The sequence below is a fragment of the Porites lutea genome, chromosome 2, assembly GCF_958299795.1.
Source record: "Porites lutea chromosome 2, jaPorLute2.1, whole genome shotgun sequence".
NCBI lineage: Eukaryota > Metazoa > Cnidaria > Anthozoa > Scleractinia > Poritidae > Porites > Porites lutea.
Window position 1 is genome coordinate 399,540 of NC_133202.1, and position 16,910 is coordinate 416,449.

General features: G+C 38.2%; 1 protein-coding gene across 2 annotated transcripts; it reads right to left on the minus strand.

The window, feature by feature from the left end:
• Positions 1–966: 966 nt before the first annotated feature.
• LOC140927306 (nibrin-like) lies at positions 967–16,435 on the minus strand. 2 transcript variants are annotated; one of them, XM_073376928.1, is made up of 17 exons: positions 16,351–16,435; positions 16,219–16,263; positions 14,477–14,559; positions 13,630–13,772; positions 13,152–13,237; positions 12,282–12,358; positions 11,218–11,321; positions 11,018–11,135; positions 10,659–10,849; positions 10,150–10,241; positions 9,951–10,036; positions 8,622–8,740; positions 7,720–8,266; positions 4,149–4,310; positions 3,121–3,237; positions 1,799–1,848; positions 967–1,283 (listed from the first exon to the last, which is right to left on the minus strand). In XM_073376928.1, the coding sequence occupies exons 1-17, from the start codon at positions 16,406–16,408 to the stop codon at positions 1,241–1,243; spliced, it is 2,121 nt and encodes a 706-aa protein (XP_073233029.1). In that variant the 5' UTR covers positions 16,409–16,435; the 3' UTR covers positions 967–1,240. The 2 variants fall into 2 exon arrangements, with proteins under 2 accessions (XP_073233029.1, XP_073233028.1); XM_073376927.1 differs by having other exon boundaries at positions 968–1,283; positions 11,018–11,138.
• Positions 16,436–16,910: the final 475 nt, after the last annotated feature.

A 16,910-nucleotide genomic window follows, 5' to 3' on the forward strand; every position in this document is an offset into this window, starting at 1 on the left:
TGCGTAAGTTTTACGTGACAGATGGTCAAAACACGTGTGATTAGATTACGAGTAATCGAAGGTCCAAACGGGCGTGATCAAATTGCGTTATGTTCATTCCATTCATTCTAAATGGAGGTCAAACATACATGCGACGCATGCGTAATAACTAGTAATAACCAAAGGTTAGGGAGTGCAGGTGACAACGATCGGAGGTCCAAACGCTTTTGCTCCAACGCTGTGCTTTGCGTTAGTTCCACGTGACAGATGGTCAGAACACGTGATCAGATTACGAGGGGTAGAAGGTCGAAACGCGCGTGATCAAATTGCGTTTTTTGCATTCCATTCATTCTTAGAGGAAGTCAAAACGAATGCTGAGTACATACATGCGACGCATGCGTAATAACAACCTGGAGATTAGGATTACGGGCTCCTCTTGTCGCCTGCAAAGAGTGTACAGACCATCGAACGTTGGACAAAAAAGAGGTGTGAAATGTGCAGCCCACGAGTTAAAACTGTTATAGAGGAGTCGTTAAATCAAGGGACAAGCCTGCAACTATTTTCTTCAGAAGGGCCAAGAAAGTCAATAAGCCCATTTCCAAGTTCCCCCGGGCCTCTGCATCAAAGCGAGGTTAAGTGTTCAGCCTTTGATATGGGAATGATTTTTCATTCTCATGCAAATAAAACCATTTTTCACAAGAAAGATTGTGCACTTGGCCTCATTTTGAAAGTGAGGGTTTTTGAACTCGGACGTGGACTATTCAGAGCGTACACATTACCCCAGTCCCCTCGCATTTGTTAGGTTGTGCTTTACTATACTGGGGTGGGGGCCGCCCAAGTGTGGGGATTTGTCATGGCTAAGGTTCATACTTTCGAAGCAAAATATCACGGTGGTAACAAAAAAACATATATCCATCCTCATTAAAGAAAGAAATGACTAATTCCAAAATTTTGGTTTTATTGAAACATTATCGCCAGATAGAGCACCGGACAATTGTTTATTTTGTGCTTGCAATTTCAGTTACTGGAGCGGAAACACAAACGAAAAAAAAAAAAGAGAAAGAAATCTCTTCAACCAACGTTAAAAGAAACCAGTCACTAGAGCAAAAAATATCGAAAAAGCAGCCCGATCGAGCTTTAAGCAAGACCAACTCAATATTGGTTTATAATTTCTTATTTACAGTTTGTAACTAAATATCTTTGTCTGCAGTCTAAACTAAGTAACTAAATGGGGCACTGATGTGATGAACTTGCCGGGCGTTCATCTTTTAGTTTTTCTTTTTTTAACTGGCCTCTCCTCCCACCTAAAAAGTAAAAAGAATAAAAGTTAATAGGGCAGTTTTCGCCATCTCATTCTTGGGCTCTCTTGCGGTCAGTGAGTTCCATCACTACAAACTGTAAACTAACACTTAATACATGTGTACAACGTTTTGGTAAAATGATAATATTCACCACTGAAATGGATGAAACCATGAATGACACCGGGAAAAGACCCGAGACTTCCGTCATTGTTTATAGTCGGGTATTCATGTCAGGAAGGGACAGAATGGTTACTGACAAAGAAATGTCCCCATTTGGCACTGAAAAAGTTGAACTAGTTGGGATTCAGAAAACAGACATTTTCTTTTGTTTTCGGCAATACGCCATTATTTAAGGCAACAATAAACAACAAATTCAAGCCTTAGAGGATAGCCACAATAAAGGTGGGTCCTTCCGAGAAGATTGCGGTTGACATGCCCAGGAGGAATTCATGTCAATCATTTGCTCACTATGCAGACTTATAACTGAGCTTCAAACTGAGTCAGATGAATTGAGTTACCTAAACAGTTCCTCTGCTCGTCTTTCCTCTCTTTGACGCTCCGCATCAACCTACAGAGGAGACAAAAACAACACATTAGTTCAATCTAGTTTCCTTTCTCGGTCAAAAGTTTAAGTTTTTACTCGGTACAATATTGTCGCTAAGAAGAGAAACACAGGCACATAAAAAGCTTACAAATGAGTCTGCACAAGTATCCTAGAAAGATACATAGATACATACATAATCTTTATTTATCCACGGTCAATTCATCAGCCAAAAAATTACAATTCAAATAAGAAAACAGTATAAACTATCTACATTATAAAAAATAAAAGGCTGCTTTTCAGGAATGCTGTGCCCTAGAGTACTTGTTTAAGAAGACATTTGAATTCAAGGGACTCTGCTTGCCTCACAGTACACGGGACTTTGTTCCATAGGATGGCGCCACAATAGCTAAAGCTATTTTTGTAATAATTTGTCCGTGGGAAAGGGATGCAAAGTTTATTGTCAGAGTCTCTAAGGTTACATGCCGTTTCTCGTATTGCAAACCTAGAACATAAATATTCTGCAGCCAACCCGTGTAAAGACTAATAAAACATGGTGGCTTTTTTCAATTTCATGCTGGCGCGCTAGATTTTTCCATCATAGGAGTTCAAACAGGTAACCAGCGTCTTCATCGTAGTCTGAAAATGTCAAAACACGGGCTGCTCTATTTTGTAGTTTTTGAAGTTTGTTCCTTAAGATTATCCCACAGTTTCCCCAAATACTATTGCAATAATTGAAGTGAGGGTGAACAGGAGCTTGGTAAGTAAGTTGTAAGGTCGCTTAGGGGACAAGGTGCATACTCGCTTTATGGCCCCGATGCCAGAAGATACCTTCTTTATTATCTTCTCCATATGGCTACCCCAATCGAGATTATCATCGATGGTCACTCACTCCAAGAGATTTAGCAGTAGCGACTTGGGTAACCCGAAAATCATTAATTGCAAGTGTTGGGGAAACTGTTACAGTACTTAGCCTCTGCCTAGATCCAATTAACATGAACATGAACCTCAGGTGCAAATAGCTTAATTTACAGTAGCGATTTCAAGTATTAAAGTGCAATAACGAAAACTTTTCTTCTGTTGTCAGAAGTATTGAAATTTTATTTCATCGCGTAAGCCAGTTTATGGTACGATAGAACAATTGCATTTCTCAAGGGCATCACAAGTTACGGAACAAGATTTTGGACTGCAACACAGTCATATTTTTTCTGTGTTGAGCAAGAATGGAAATGTTAAAATAAATGTTTCACTTATCACAAGCAAATCAGGTGCTAAGTTAAATGTTAAGTATAACTCTACCTCTCTAGCTTCCAGGAACCACTCGTCCCTCTCCAACCTATTAGAAGACTGGTAAACTTCCAAATCACTGCCACCAATAATGCGCGGAAGACTAATACTGGAACCTGGATAAACTTGCTGCAAACAGAATAGACTACTGTAACGCCCAGCGTTTCTTTATCATTGATTTGTTTCTCGTTTCCTCGATATTAATCAAGTTGAGCATAAAACAGCGGCAGCTTATTTATGCGTTACTATGACTGAAGCGCTGAGAGCCACACACGATAAGTTGATAAATCGATGATCAAGTATCCGGCAAATTCTAGCCCTGGGCATGGTATCCAGTTCATGTTAACGGTGTTCACGGCCACGCGGCAAACAGTCTCGTCAAGTCGTAAATTAAACATTATTCTGAACAAATAAAACCCCATTTACACGCGCTGAAAAAAATCGGCACGGCACGCCAAATTTTTGGCACCGTGCCTCGTTTACGCGTGCCGAGACTACCTCCGGGAGGTAGTCTCGGCATCCCTAAAATTTTGAGCCCCGGTGCCAAACTACATTTGGGACCGATACGTTTACACGTCGAAAAATGGGAGTGCCTTGCCTTAAAATCGTCGGTGCCAAAAATTTGGCGTGCCGTGGCGATTTTTTTAGCACGTGTAAATGGGGTTTTAGTTTACGGCCGCGGGTTTGCTTTCCGTTAAGACAGGTTAAGAGGAAGCTCAGTCATAAGTCTGATAAGTGAATGTTAATTAAACTACGTCTTCTGAAGGTCCCAGCAAATAAGCAGATAATTTTGCCGGCTTTAAAGAGAAACACGGCGGAAATGGATTCGACTCAATGAACGACTTTCCCTTATATTTATTCAGTCCTGCTCACTAGTGACTCCGTGGCAGATATTTGACGATATACAAGCTTACCTTTAGCTACTCCTCATTCGAGGTTAAATATAGTATATGTATGCATGTGTGTATGTATGTATGATGATATGAAAATTACATTACTGAAATATTCAAGGAACAAAAGAAATCAGAGTTTAATCAGACCTTTGCAAATTTCTTGAAGTTTTTGACAGTGGTATTTCCTGGTCTCTTCGGTGCAGTAGGTGCGACATTGGCTGGCCTGCGAACTACTAACGACACTTGTTCAACAACAAAAAGGTCGCGAGGCAAATGAGCATCTCCATCTTCAACGGTTTCCTTAACCACCTTCAAAGACATCATCGAAAATCACAAGTCAGCAACAACAAAATGATGTATTAGAGGAAATACATTGTTTACTAGGAGTTGCCAAGAAGTGTGCCTTATATGCTGAAGAAAAACGAAGAAAAACGCCGGAGATCAAACAAGGAAGTGACACGAAGGTCTGCAGTTATAGTTTTCTGTTACTAGTCTTGTCTACGGAGCAGCACGGTAGGAATGCGCCCAAACTTTCCATTTTGCTTGTACAGTTGTGTTTGTCGTTCAACTTAAGGTGGCCCGAACCTATTTCAGGGGCGGATCCAGAAAATTCAGAAAGGGGTAGCCGGGACACTTGCAAGCTATATAGATAATTTTTATTTTTCTAAGAATTCTATAAAAATAACACAAAATGTCAAAAAAGGGGGTGGCCGCGGGCCCCTCGGCCCACCCCACCCTTGTATTCATATGCGTGCTGGTTATGTTTGTGAATTGCCTTTTTCAACAGGAACGATTTAACCGATTTCTACGGTTTTTGGTATCCTTAAGGTGACTCGACCCAGTTTTTTTGCGGGGGTACCATCCTACTTTGAAGCTCTCTGGTATCCCCACCTTTCCTTTTATCGTAAGTCTAACACATACAATGGATAACATATAGATCAATCTACAATATAACATAAAATTTTTGGCGATCGGAGTAAATGTCACGTGGTTATAATGCCACGCCCCTTTAAGGTCTGAGTCGAAAATCTGCTGTTGCCGGCATTTTATCGTGAAAATCTCTCGGCTACACATAGTGCGCATTAGTGCCTTGCGCTGAACAGAGTTTCACCAAAATCGCAAAGACACAATTCAAGAAATTCAGCGGTTTCCAAATTTAGGTCATAATTTATGCGAAAATGATAAGCAAACATTTAGAAATTATAGTTTTCGCTATTTGTTGACGTTTGTCAGCGTTTAAGAGTCAATCTCACGAAAAAAGCATTTTCTTAAAAATTCGTAGTTTTTTTTCCTTCAAATTTTTTCAGGGCCACAATTGATTAACTAACTACCCGGACTCTGAATTTCATGGTCATTGAAAAACTGTGACATTACCTTCTATAAGCCCAAACTTGAGTAAACATTGAAGATTTTTAGCGTTTTGGCTGAGTTTGTGCTTTGGGAGTTGTCTATTGTTTCTAGTCTGTCTTTCTACAGCATTCTTGTCCAGAACGCGTGCAATGACCACGCTTGGCTGACTTCCGAATGCTCACCGAGATATGATAATTTAGTATAAGAAAATAGAAGGGATTCCCGTGGATTGCATTAAACCTATGAAAAAATGATATTTTTTTAATAGTAAGTAGATTTAGTGTGTAGCACTTCTTGATTTTTTTGCAAAGGCACAAGAAGCACGAGAATTGATTAAAAATTGTGAGTTAAACCTCTATGTATCACGCGATAGCCTGCCTCACTGTACCAAAATTATCATATTCGGAAGTCAGCCAAGCGTGGTCATTGCAAGGGTGCTGGAAAAGAATGCTGTAGAATGACAGACTAGAAACAATAGACAACTCCCAAAGCACAAACTCAGCCAAAACGCTAAAAATCTTCAATGTTTACTCAAGTTTGGGCTTATAGAAGGTAATGTCACAGTTTTTCAATGACCATGAAATTCAGAGTGCGGGTAGTTAGTTAATCAATTGTGGCCCTGAAAAAATTTGAAGGAAAAAAAACTACGAATTTTTAAGAAAATGCTTTTTTCGTGAGATTGACTCTTAAACGCTGACAAACGTCAACAAATAGCGAAAACTATAATTTCTAAATGTTTGCTTTGCTCGAAATCGCGCGCATTTACAAGGCCCTAAATTGTTTTGCTGACTTGCAAGGACCCATCTGTTATAAGGTTGCCCAAAATACAGAGATGAATCTCATAGTTTATTAGATATAATCCGTGTAAAGTTTGCTTATCATTTTCGCACAAATTATGACCTAAATTTGGAAACCGCTGAATTTCTCGAATTGGGTCTTTGCGATTTTGGTGAAACTCTGTTCAGCGCAAGGCACTAATGCGCACTATGTGTAGCCGAGAGATTTTCACGAAAAAATGCCGGCAACAGCAGATTTTCGACTCAGACCTCAAAGGGGCGTGGCATTATAACCACGTGACATTTACTCCGATCGCCAAAAATTTTATGTTATATTGTAGATTGATCTATATGTTATCCATTGTATGTGTTAGACTTACGATAAAAGGAAAGGTGGGGATACCAGAGAGCTTCAAAGTAGGATGGTACCCCCGCAAAAAAACTGGGTGGAGTCACCTTAAGAGAAAATGTCATTTCTGTTCTTATAAGTATAAAAACGTTTGAGATATGGGGCATACATTTAAAGCCGCATTTTTACGAAGAATGTAAATAAATTCGAAATCCTACGACGGATTTTTCCCCAACTTCAGCAAATAAGCCTCAGTGCTCTCTAGTTTTACGTCTACAAGTTTGAAGTCAATCGTGACCATACACCAGTCTTGCATCTTGATACTTACATTTGGTAATTCATTCAGGGTTTTTAGACTTGCCATCACATTCGCACGGGCAGTTTACCTTTAGGTATGATGAGAAGAATAGGACGATTGTCATATTTTTTTTTATCTTTATCCCTAAGTGGCAAATTTCCCGTGCAAATGTGATGTATTAAAAGCTTGAATAAATTACCAAATACAGGGTTTTCATTGCAGCTGAAAAATGGAAGATATAAAAGTACTGGAGTTGGTGGCTTCATTTTTCCTCAAAATTGGAACTTGCGACGCTAAAAACTCTTGAGAGTTTTTCGTAGATGCTATGTTTGCTTTGTTAAGACTTGCTTCGAAAAGAGAGGAACAAATACAAAGGAAGTTTGATGAAAAGAAGTTCGTTAGTCTCAACGCGTACCCAGCATAAAGTTTTGCTTTTTGTAGTGCTAATTGTATTCGCCGTAGGTTCCTGATTACTCAGTTCCCTGCAATAAAGCTTTGGGTAAGAATACCCTTTCAGATAGGAGATAGTCCGTCAGCACTCTTCCCCTCTGCCAAAAATCATAGAAATCGGTTAAATCGTTCCTGCTCACTAAAAAACGCGATTTAAAAACGTAACTATCTTTAAAGCTTATTTGCAGTTGGTTAATAAAATCGTCATTATGGGAAGAGAATTCTCTGTTTAGCCTTCCACCCAAAACGCCAAACCCAAACCTTCATAACTTAGACCAAACAGAAGCCACTTGCTCTTGCATTTCATTTTCCTTTCCAAAGGGAGGGAGTAGAAGAAAGAATATAAAGTTTAAGCATATACAGAGGTTATTGCAACTGGAGCTAGACGTAGTTGATCCAGAAAGAGCTGTAATGTGTGATGAAAGTAACCTGGAGCAAGATTACACGCAAATATGTTCTATACACTCAGCAGGTAACAATTCCATAATTTCAAACCTTTCTTGGCATCTTAGAGCAGAGAAATCCAGCTTGAACATGTCTCGAATCAAAATGGTGCTCATTTACAGGCCAGCGTCTATTTTCTTTACTAGTTTCTTGTTGCTGTACGTGAATTTTTATTTCTTTAGGCTGGGCATCTCCCGGCTTTCTCTTAGTATCTGCAGTTTCATCAGCAATGAAGTGATCCGGATTAACATCCAAACTATCAGGAATATTTTCCGTTTTAATTGCAGCGATCATTTCATGTCCAATATGTTCAGTTCCTTTTGGTTCTTCATCATTTTCACAATCAGTGCCATCCTTGATCTCTAAGCTATCGGCAACCAAACTGTCCGCCACAGCAAGTTTGAGGGTTTCGTCTGTTGATTTGTTAATATCTATTGAATCTGGCACCAGGGCTGTTTCCGCTGACCGTCCTATAGGCGACTGTTCAGGCTCAAGTAGCTTCCTTCTCTTAGTTGACGGTGGTCTTTCTTGATTGTCAGTTTGGCTTTCAGGAAGAGATTCATTAATAACATCCGGCTCACTTGTGCTTGTGCTGCATCTGCAATAACCATGATAATAATTACCAACTTAAGAGAGCGATAATAATAAAAGTTTGGAAAGTTAAATGATCAAAATTTGTGTGCAGTTTATCAATCCTTGTCTCTAAGACATGTATTGGAACGACCGGTTTCCAATGTTACTACATTAACCGGTCGTTTTGATACAAACCGAAGCAGTGAAATTGCACAAAAATTTCGATTACTTTGAGCATAGTTTGCATGCAAACAAGAGAAACGTTTTGGTTGAATATCCTTTGTTCTTTAAGCAAAGTACTCAATAGAAAAAACCCGTATCGAAACAACTTGTATCAAAACGACCGGCAACCGTTAGTACAACGCATACATACACTGTACCTTTTAGTCTTCAAGGAGTTGTGGACAGTTGTGCTGGCCAGGCCAGTTTCTTTCACAGAACTAACACTTTCACTCTTGTCCTGTCTGACATGCTTCACAGGTGTGATTGGTTTTTTGAACTTTCAAAACGAAAGAAAGAAAAGAAAGAAAGAGAAAATCCCAGTCACTGATATATTTCTACCAAAAAAATACCAGCAAACATAACAAAGCTTTTGAAGGTTTCAGATATCTGCACTGCGATCATGGAGTGTCCCAGGTAATAACCCAATCCATCACTTGACATGAGCATTTAACAAAAGGCCACATGATCAACCAAATGCACACACTGTTAAAGATGTTTACCAGGGAACATGTAACTCAAATGTCCCTGGGAATAAACAACTAGCCAAACAATGCCCTGTCTGCTCAACTGATATCAGTAAACCAATACCTGAGGTTTTCTGAATAGTTATGGAGATGAGTGTGACTGAGACATCAGACCTTTTACCTGATCATCATCAACCTTCACAGCTTCACTGGCTTCCATTACTGTCTACAATTAGCTACCTCCATGTAGACACCACTCAATACGTAATAATAAACCATAATTATGATAATGATAATGATACATAAATTATGATGATAATAGCAGTCAGGGTGGGACTTGAACTTGGGGCTGCCAAAAAATTGGTTATACATAATATGTACATTTCAGGGAGTTTTCCAGATTTTAGATATAGCCTACAGTTAGTTGCTATGCCCACAGTGTGGCCAGTTTTTCACCCTATGGTATTTATAAGTTTTTACTACCATTTAAAATAGTAAAACAACTATCCCATTTTTTACCCTTGACAGTATTTATAGCTTAGTGACTAGCAAGGACAAGCAAACAATAATTATAACAGGGTTTATAGTCCTGACAGGATGGAGGCAAACCAGTTGGCTATTTGCAAGGTTGATTGAGGATTTGAACTTGGGACTACCAAGAAGAAATCTAGCTAGCTGTCAGGGTGGAAGTTAAACTTAAGGTTGCCGGATCACAAATCTATAGCCTGGGATTGGACCAGGCTCCACAGTGGGGGAAAAAGGCGAAAAAACCCGGGAGTCTGGGGGATGGTTCGCTTTGTTCACCAATTTTTTTTGCTGTATCACCTCCTTTTTTCCCTCATTGCGGAGCCTGGTCTCAGGCTAGCAAATCTAGCACACTAACCACTCAGCATGTTGCTTCACTTCAAACTCACATGACAAACAAAAATGTTCAATGAAAAAGACATTTCAAATTCAAAGGTGTCTACTATGGTAGGTCCCTAGTAAAAAGTGAAGAGCAAAAATAAAACCAACTGAAATTACCTTTGGATAATTGGCTACCATCTGTTGTGACATTATATCTGCAGCTTGGAAAGACTGGCTGACAAGATTTTGCGTTAATGTTGGAACTAGTATGAAGGAAGAAATATTTACAATTTGTGTGTCAGGACAGCTGCTTGTACACATAACCTTAACAGAGGAACTGTTGTCACAGTCAAATGATGAAACACTGTATACAAACCAGCAGTGATACTTGGATTACAATACTTGTCCAATGACACAAATAGCAAAGCTAAGCCAATCTCAGACTCTGGGATAGGACGACATCCATGTCTATCAAAGAAATATTAAAGTCTTTTGTTACCCAAAACATTTGGTTTGATTATGTTAGTTGCACAAAGTCATGAAGCAGGTCATATGGCATTTTTCTTTTGTAGTACATTTCTAACAACTTTGTTTCTATTAACATCTGGGTCTCATTTCTAATAAGTTTCAACAACAGTTCTAAATAAAATAATGCTTTCTGATAAAGTATTTAGAAAAATCGCTTAACAAATACATTTTAGTCTCATAATTTGCTGATCCACTGTTCCTGCTTTCTCTTAAACTACTGATGATGATGATAATTACTGTCAAAACATTTCACTTTTGATACTTCAGATACTGAAAAAAGTCTGCAATGTACTGTTTGGTTAGGTAAAGAAAGTTGCATATGTAATTCACAGCAAAGTAATGAACCTATGCACAAACCTTCTCAATGCTTCAACTACATGTAAGACCCACTTTTGAGACTCTGTTGGCAATGAGTTTTGTTCTTTACTATCCATCATCATAACACAAACATCTTTAGATACCAGACCATCATCACTCTCACTTCCAGGTATATCCCTCAATAAAACAATGCCACCACTTGAGCCAACTGCATGTTGCAACCGTTTGTACTAAAAATAATGTTGTAATAAGTGAGATAACAATCCTGTATGTACCTGCATGTGTGCAAACACTATGTAGAAAATACAATTTTTTTAGCATCGCCATTTGAGAGGTTTTTTTAAGCCAACATCACCTTATGTAAGACACTAGTTATAAACAACAGTCTAGCTGCTAACCTGCTTTTTACTGATAAAGATGAAGGTTTTTCCATGAAACAAAGATTTTCTGGCTTCTCTGGGAAGAAAACTTGCACCTTGAGAACTAATAGTCTCTTCCTTCAGGGGTGGAAGGTAGCTGCTACAAATCATAAAAAAAAGTTTCAGTGAAATTATGGAATTATAATTCATGAAAAAAAAAATTGTCTCTGTAGCCATACCTTTCCACAGGGAGAGGAGCTGTACCTGCGTTAGTAGAATTTATAATGTCATCAAAATAGGATGGTGTGACAATTGGACAACACTCAGCTAAAGCATGAATCACCTGCCAAACAGTTAGGCAAAAAAAGATAAATTAACAGACAATTCAAAAGTACCAAATCAGCTGTTACCATAGGACCTTAAAGTATCTGTTGGCTGTAACAACTGGTCAAAAGCATGTCATATGTCTCAGGTTTTATGCCCCAACACAGCTACACCGCTTATGAATTGAGTCAACTAAAATATATTTAAGGAATGTTTTCCCGTCAAAATACACAACTGCAATCAACATTGCATCACCGGTAATCCTCTATTAAGCCCACCCCCAGGGGGGGGCTTATTTATTTCAAGCCCATGTGAGGGGGGGCTTAATAGAGACAGGCGGTTTAAGACCTAGAATACAAAGTGGATAAGCTCAAGTACAAGAAGGTTGGAGGTCATACAGCTAAGGATCAAAAACAATTCCAAACTTCCAGTTGGTAAATAAACTATCCTAGATCAGTTCACACGAAGTTAAATGGTCGTGATTGATTAATACAGTCTATAATTTATTAGTGAAGAATAATAAGGGGAGGGAACGGGGGGGCTTAATAGCGAGGGGGGCTTCTTGATTTTCTTCTCCCTGAAAAGGGGGGGGTTTATTAGGGGAAGGGGGCTTATTTGAGATGGGGGGCTTAATAGAGGATTTACCATATTAATGTTTAGGATTGTTTCATTGCCAAACCCACTGTTAACACCCTTTTATATTTCTGCTGCACAAGCAATCAACACAGCAGTATAACAGCAATGACCTATGGAAACTGTGAACAGCAGCAATGTTTTTGGAAAGATTATTGTGTTGGGAAATTTAAAAGAAATCCAATTATCAAGTGTGAGATATCTCAACTCCAAGGTTTCACAGTATCACGTCTGATATGTGGTGTTGGGTAGTTAGCCATAACATAAACAACAATCTTGGATTATTCAAGGGATTCACCATTTTGTTAATAGTTTGACGGTAAGTACATAACTGCAGTGTGCTTACTTTTATAGTAAATGTCAGTCCATCCATTACCAGGTGAGTTACAGTGTTTGCCCTCCAGTCATTGATCATATGACCACCTAGCACATACATAGGCATAACAGTATTTAGGACAGTGTAGGTTATCATATATTTTGTATTGTTAAAGCTGCAAATAATAAGCTTCTCTTTCAAGATGAAAGTAGCCCCTCTTTCCCATCTCTTGCCCCTTTTTTCTTGTTAAGGTAAAGTTAGTGCGCTTATCTTAACGATGTAGTTGTTGCTGTTGGTTGCAATGTCTAACATTCACTTGTATGTCATAGGACAATATGATTCAGCCACTGAGGATTCCCACCCTTTCCCCATCCCCAAAATAGATACAAAATCGAAAATAAGAATTCTCTGCACAAAAATATAATTAGACAGTTTCTGGTATAGTTCTAGTAATAATAATAAAATTATTATATTATTACTAGCCATAGTTACATACATATATACTAACTTTATTCAAGATGTAAACAAGCTTATTTACGGGAAAAACATAATAATAAAAGACATCTTGAAAAGGAAGTTGAGAGGTTAGACCTATATTAGAACTCCCAAACGGAAATAGAAAACCCTTTGACAAGAAAAATAAGAAGTTGATGGATTTCGTTAAGCCTCTCAACTCTCACAAAATAGAACTTGTGAACTGGGAAATTCCTGCATTTATTCAGTTATAACAGTGGTCAACACTCCTCAATACTATTACTACTGCTGCAAACGTTTTAGTTTTGAAGTAGACTGCTGATCCATGTAGCTCCTCTTTAAGGACTACTGTCTCACTACCTACCACCCCTTCTCCGAGCTAACATAGTGGCCAGAAATAAAATAACAGCTCAATAGCTTACATACCAAGTTGAAGAACATGACCCTTGAGCGTATTTTTCTTTTTCTCATCAAGACAAGAGGTGACAACAACCAAGGGAATATATTGCAACCTGAAAATCATACATTGCCCATTAAGCCCTTTAGAAGAGTATTCCAGCATCAAATTTCTCCTTGTAATATCAATGCTTTGTAAAACAGAGTGGTCATGAGAATTATGGACATAGTCACACAAGATGAATTTGCTTGATATTTTATCAACTTCTCCCCACTTCTTCTTTAGGAAATGAACAGGGGCAACAAATGAGAATACCAATTTTGGTCTTAGGGTTTAAAGGGTTAAAAGGTATTGTAACATAAGTAATGAAAAAATTATTTGTGGATGATCTTGAGACAAACAAAATCATTACTTTACACCTTGCTTTACAAAAATGTTCCTTACCTGTGATTATTGTTTTGAGTTAAACTGGAATTTGACAGTGATCACTTTACACGAAATAGTTACCTGTAGAGACTGTTGTTTTTTCCAAATAATAATTCATCACCACTCTTCACATTAACTGTCCCAGTGATTCTAATGCCATTTATAAAAGTCCCATACTTAGAGAAGTCTTCAAGAAATACTTGTGACACTTGACGAGGATCACCCTACAAAAGACCCACAAGATTTTTTAAAATATCTGTACCTGACCTCCTCTCCTTAGTGACTTGACTTTCCAAAATACCGTCAATCAAGTCACTGCCAAGAAAATTATTTTGAAGAGTACTGACTATTAAAGACCTCTCATTTATTAATTAGACATTGGCATACCCAAGACAACAGAAAGATAAAATTTATCTGAGGAAAATTGAACTACAACACACCTACCAAAATCAGTAATAATCGTTTCCCCTTGGTAGGGCATTTGGAAGGCTTACAGTGTACAAGGATATTTTCTGAATTAATTCTCCAAAAAGATTACAGAAACTTTGAAAATAGAGTATTTTTTAGGGTTTTTGGGAATTCCAAGCAGATAATTAAATGTATCTTTTTACTTCTCATATTATTTTTTTCCTGAATATTTATTTTCTAATAAAACGTATTACATAATATTTTTAAATTTGACTTAACTTATGATGATTTTCAAAGTCAACATGAAGATTGGATGACAAAATGGGAATGTTAATAATCCCCAAATTCTCATGTTTAAAATCTGAAATTCTGATACATGTTTCTTACTCTCAAATAATCACCAACAAATAAATACAGTACCAACAATATTAATACATTAATTTATGCTTACTGTACTTTTTCACTCTATCTGGGTTATGCAACTTTAACTTGATGTAGTTTTTTTCTATATCACACATACCAGATTGGCCTGGTCATGTTGAACAGTTATGACACTGTGTTTCCGACTAATAGAAGCATCATCATGTATCAATATTCGGCAGTCTACAAAAAAAGGATTTCAGTTTGTGTTTTAATCAAAGAATGTTAACAGTCCAAAGAAAAGTGACAAGGTCATACACGTCTTTTCTACTGCACGGTAACAACTCAGACTAGATAGGCTTCATTAAAGATTCTTTTCCTCAAACCTGCTAATCTCCCCAGGCCAGATCCAGGTAAAAAAGGACTGGCAAATGACAAACAGCTAAAATCAAATGAGATTATAGTAACATTTTCCTTCTCATGTAACTAATTAAGTAACAATGGTACAATATTAATGGTGGCATGCAGTGGCATATATTTTCTTATTAAACACCAGAGACATCTTAGTCGGTCTAAGCAATAAACAAGGTCACTGTAATTCATCACTATTTTTCACTGAAACATATGTATTTTTCAAGTACATTACAAATTACATCAGCAGAACATGAGCGATGGCATAGCACATTGTGCATACTTAAAAAGAACTTGGCAGTGACCATGACTAATGAGCGAGAATCCGCACAATGCATTACGCAAATTGGCTTAAGTCTAACAACCGACACCTTTGCATGGAAGCATCCATGACCTCTCCTTCTTGCTAATAGGGAACTTAAGCAACAATGAAGGCAGAAGCCTAACAAAACGGCACTTAAAAAGTGAATTTGCACTGCTTCAAACTTTATTGCGCTTATTCCATCTCGTTTAATTCATCAAATTTGGAGTTTAATTCTAAAGGACTGTATCAAAGTTCAGGAAAAGAAAAGGAAAGTTGTTGTCTTGTGTTCCACTCCTTGAAAAAACGTGAAATTAGGCTCTTTCACATTGTAGTCGTGCAACAACGGCTAAGAAATGTACAAAAAAGCATGATGCATGTGCAAAGTTGTTACTTTGCCAGTCTAAACCTATTGGTTTTTTCGCCGTTTATGTTGCCATCACTGTCATTGTTGCTTAAGCTCCCTAATATATTAGCTGAGTAAACGGAAAGTCACAAGACTACAATGTGTGTTTTTAACTGATGTATTCAACAATTATTAACATATATACGTTTTAAAGTCTATCACACTATCTCTTCACTGAAAGCAAAAAAATGCCATTTGTAACTGTTATTGGAAATTTGTGCTTAGAATCAAAACGGAATTTCTGAGGACCTTAAGTATTAAAGTTTTCCCGGGGAGAATGCCTTATACCCTATGCCTTCCGCAGGCCATATAGTCAATCTACAATCCTTGTGACAAATCGATGAAACGGAAGCAATTTGTCTTAAATTTTATCCAAATTTCTTACATTTACTCTTCACACCTTTGTTCTCACTCAAATGTGCCCCCTTTCCTTCCCCAATGTTGAGCCACGTGTATTTTGGAGCACTGATCGAGATGACTGCAATACCTAAATCAACATTGGGGAGGGGAAAATCACACAAGTGTTTCAAGATTTGTGACGAGTATTGTAGACAAAAGTACCACATTAGCAACCCCTCCAAGCAAAAATGCTAGCTACGCCCCTGAAGTGCATATAAGATTTGCTGCCTACAGGACATGCCCTCCAACAGAAAACTGAAAAGGCCAACTGAAAACAGGCTGCTTACTTGATCACTGCGCGCTGCAGGACTACGGGAGAAGTTGATAAATATCGCTTTGATTGGCCGGGCCCAGAAACTTGACTATAATTTTAAGAGTTGAGTACCTTTTCTTCCAACCACATGTTGCACACCCGTGGTGAGCACAAGGCCTGCAAGTGGAAAAAGAAATAATTTTGTGATGATTTCCATGGAAATTTTAATTTCAAGTTCGATAAATATTTAAAACTCCATGTTACCTTTATTTTCTGACAGCGAGCTTTTCCCTCGTTCGACGTCTTTGATTAGAAGCCACATTCAAAGCGCGGAACCGACAGCACAAGCTAAGGTTTATTCACGTATAAAACAACTGGGCCTTTTTTCAGCGTTGACCGCACAGGACTGGAGCTAGCGTGTTCCAGGCTCCAAGCGATCAAGCGTTACAAGCGCGGGGAGCTGTGAGACCTTGTAATGTGTGATGGGTTGTGATGGGAGGGTACTTACACTTTTTGCCATAACAAGAAAAAACTTCACCGGGTTTCATTTTGCATCTTGGTAATCATAATCCCAATCCCCTGTCTGTTAACCCCAACTTTCATTCGAAGTAGTAGAAATGAAAGATTTATATATTTGCCCCGGAGGAGGAGGGGCAATCATTCGTTCATTCAATGGTTCTCAGCCATTAAAATCATCGTCAAGACAGCCCGAAGCTTCAAGAGAAAGGGTATATTTTATTTCACGAGCGATCGCAAAGCTAAGGAGGAAGGTTTGAAGCAACGCACGTAGAACCTGATGAATAAACAATATTTCGGATGATACT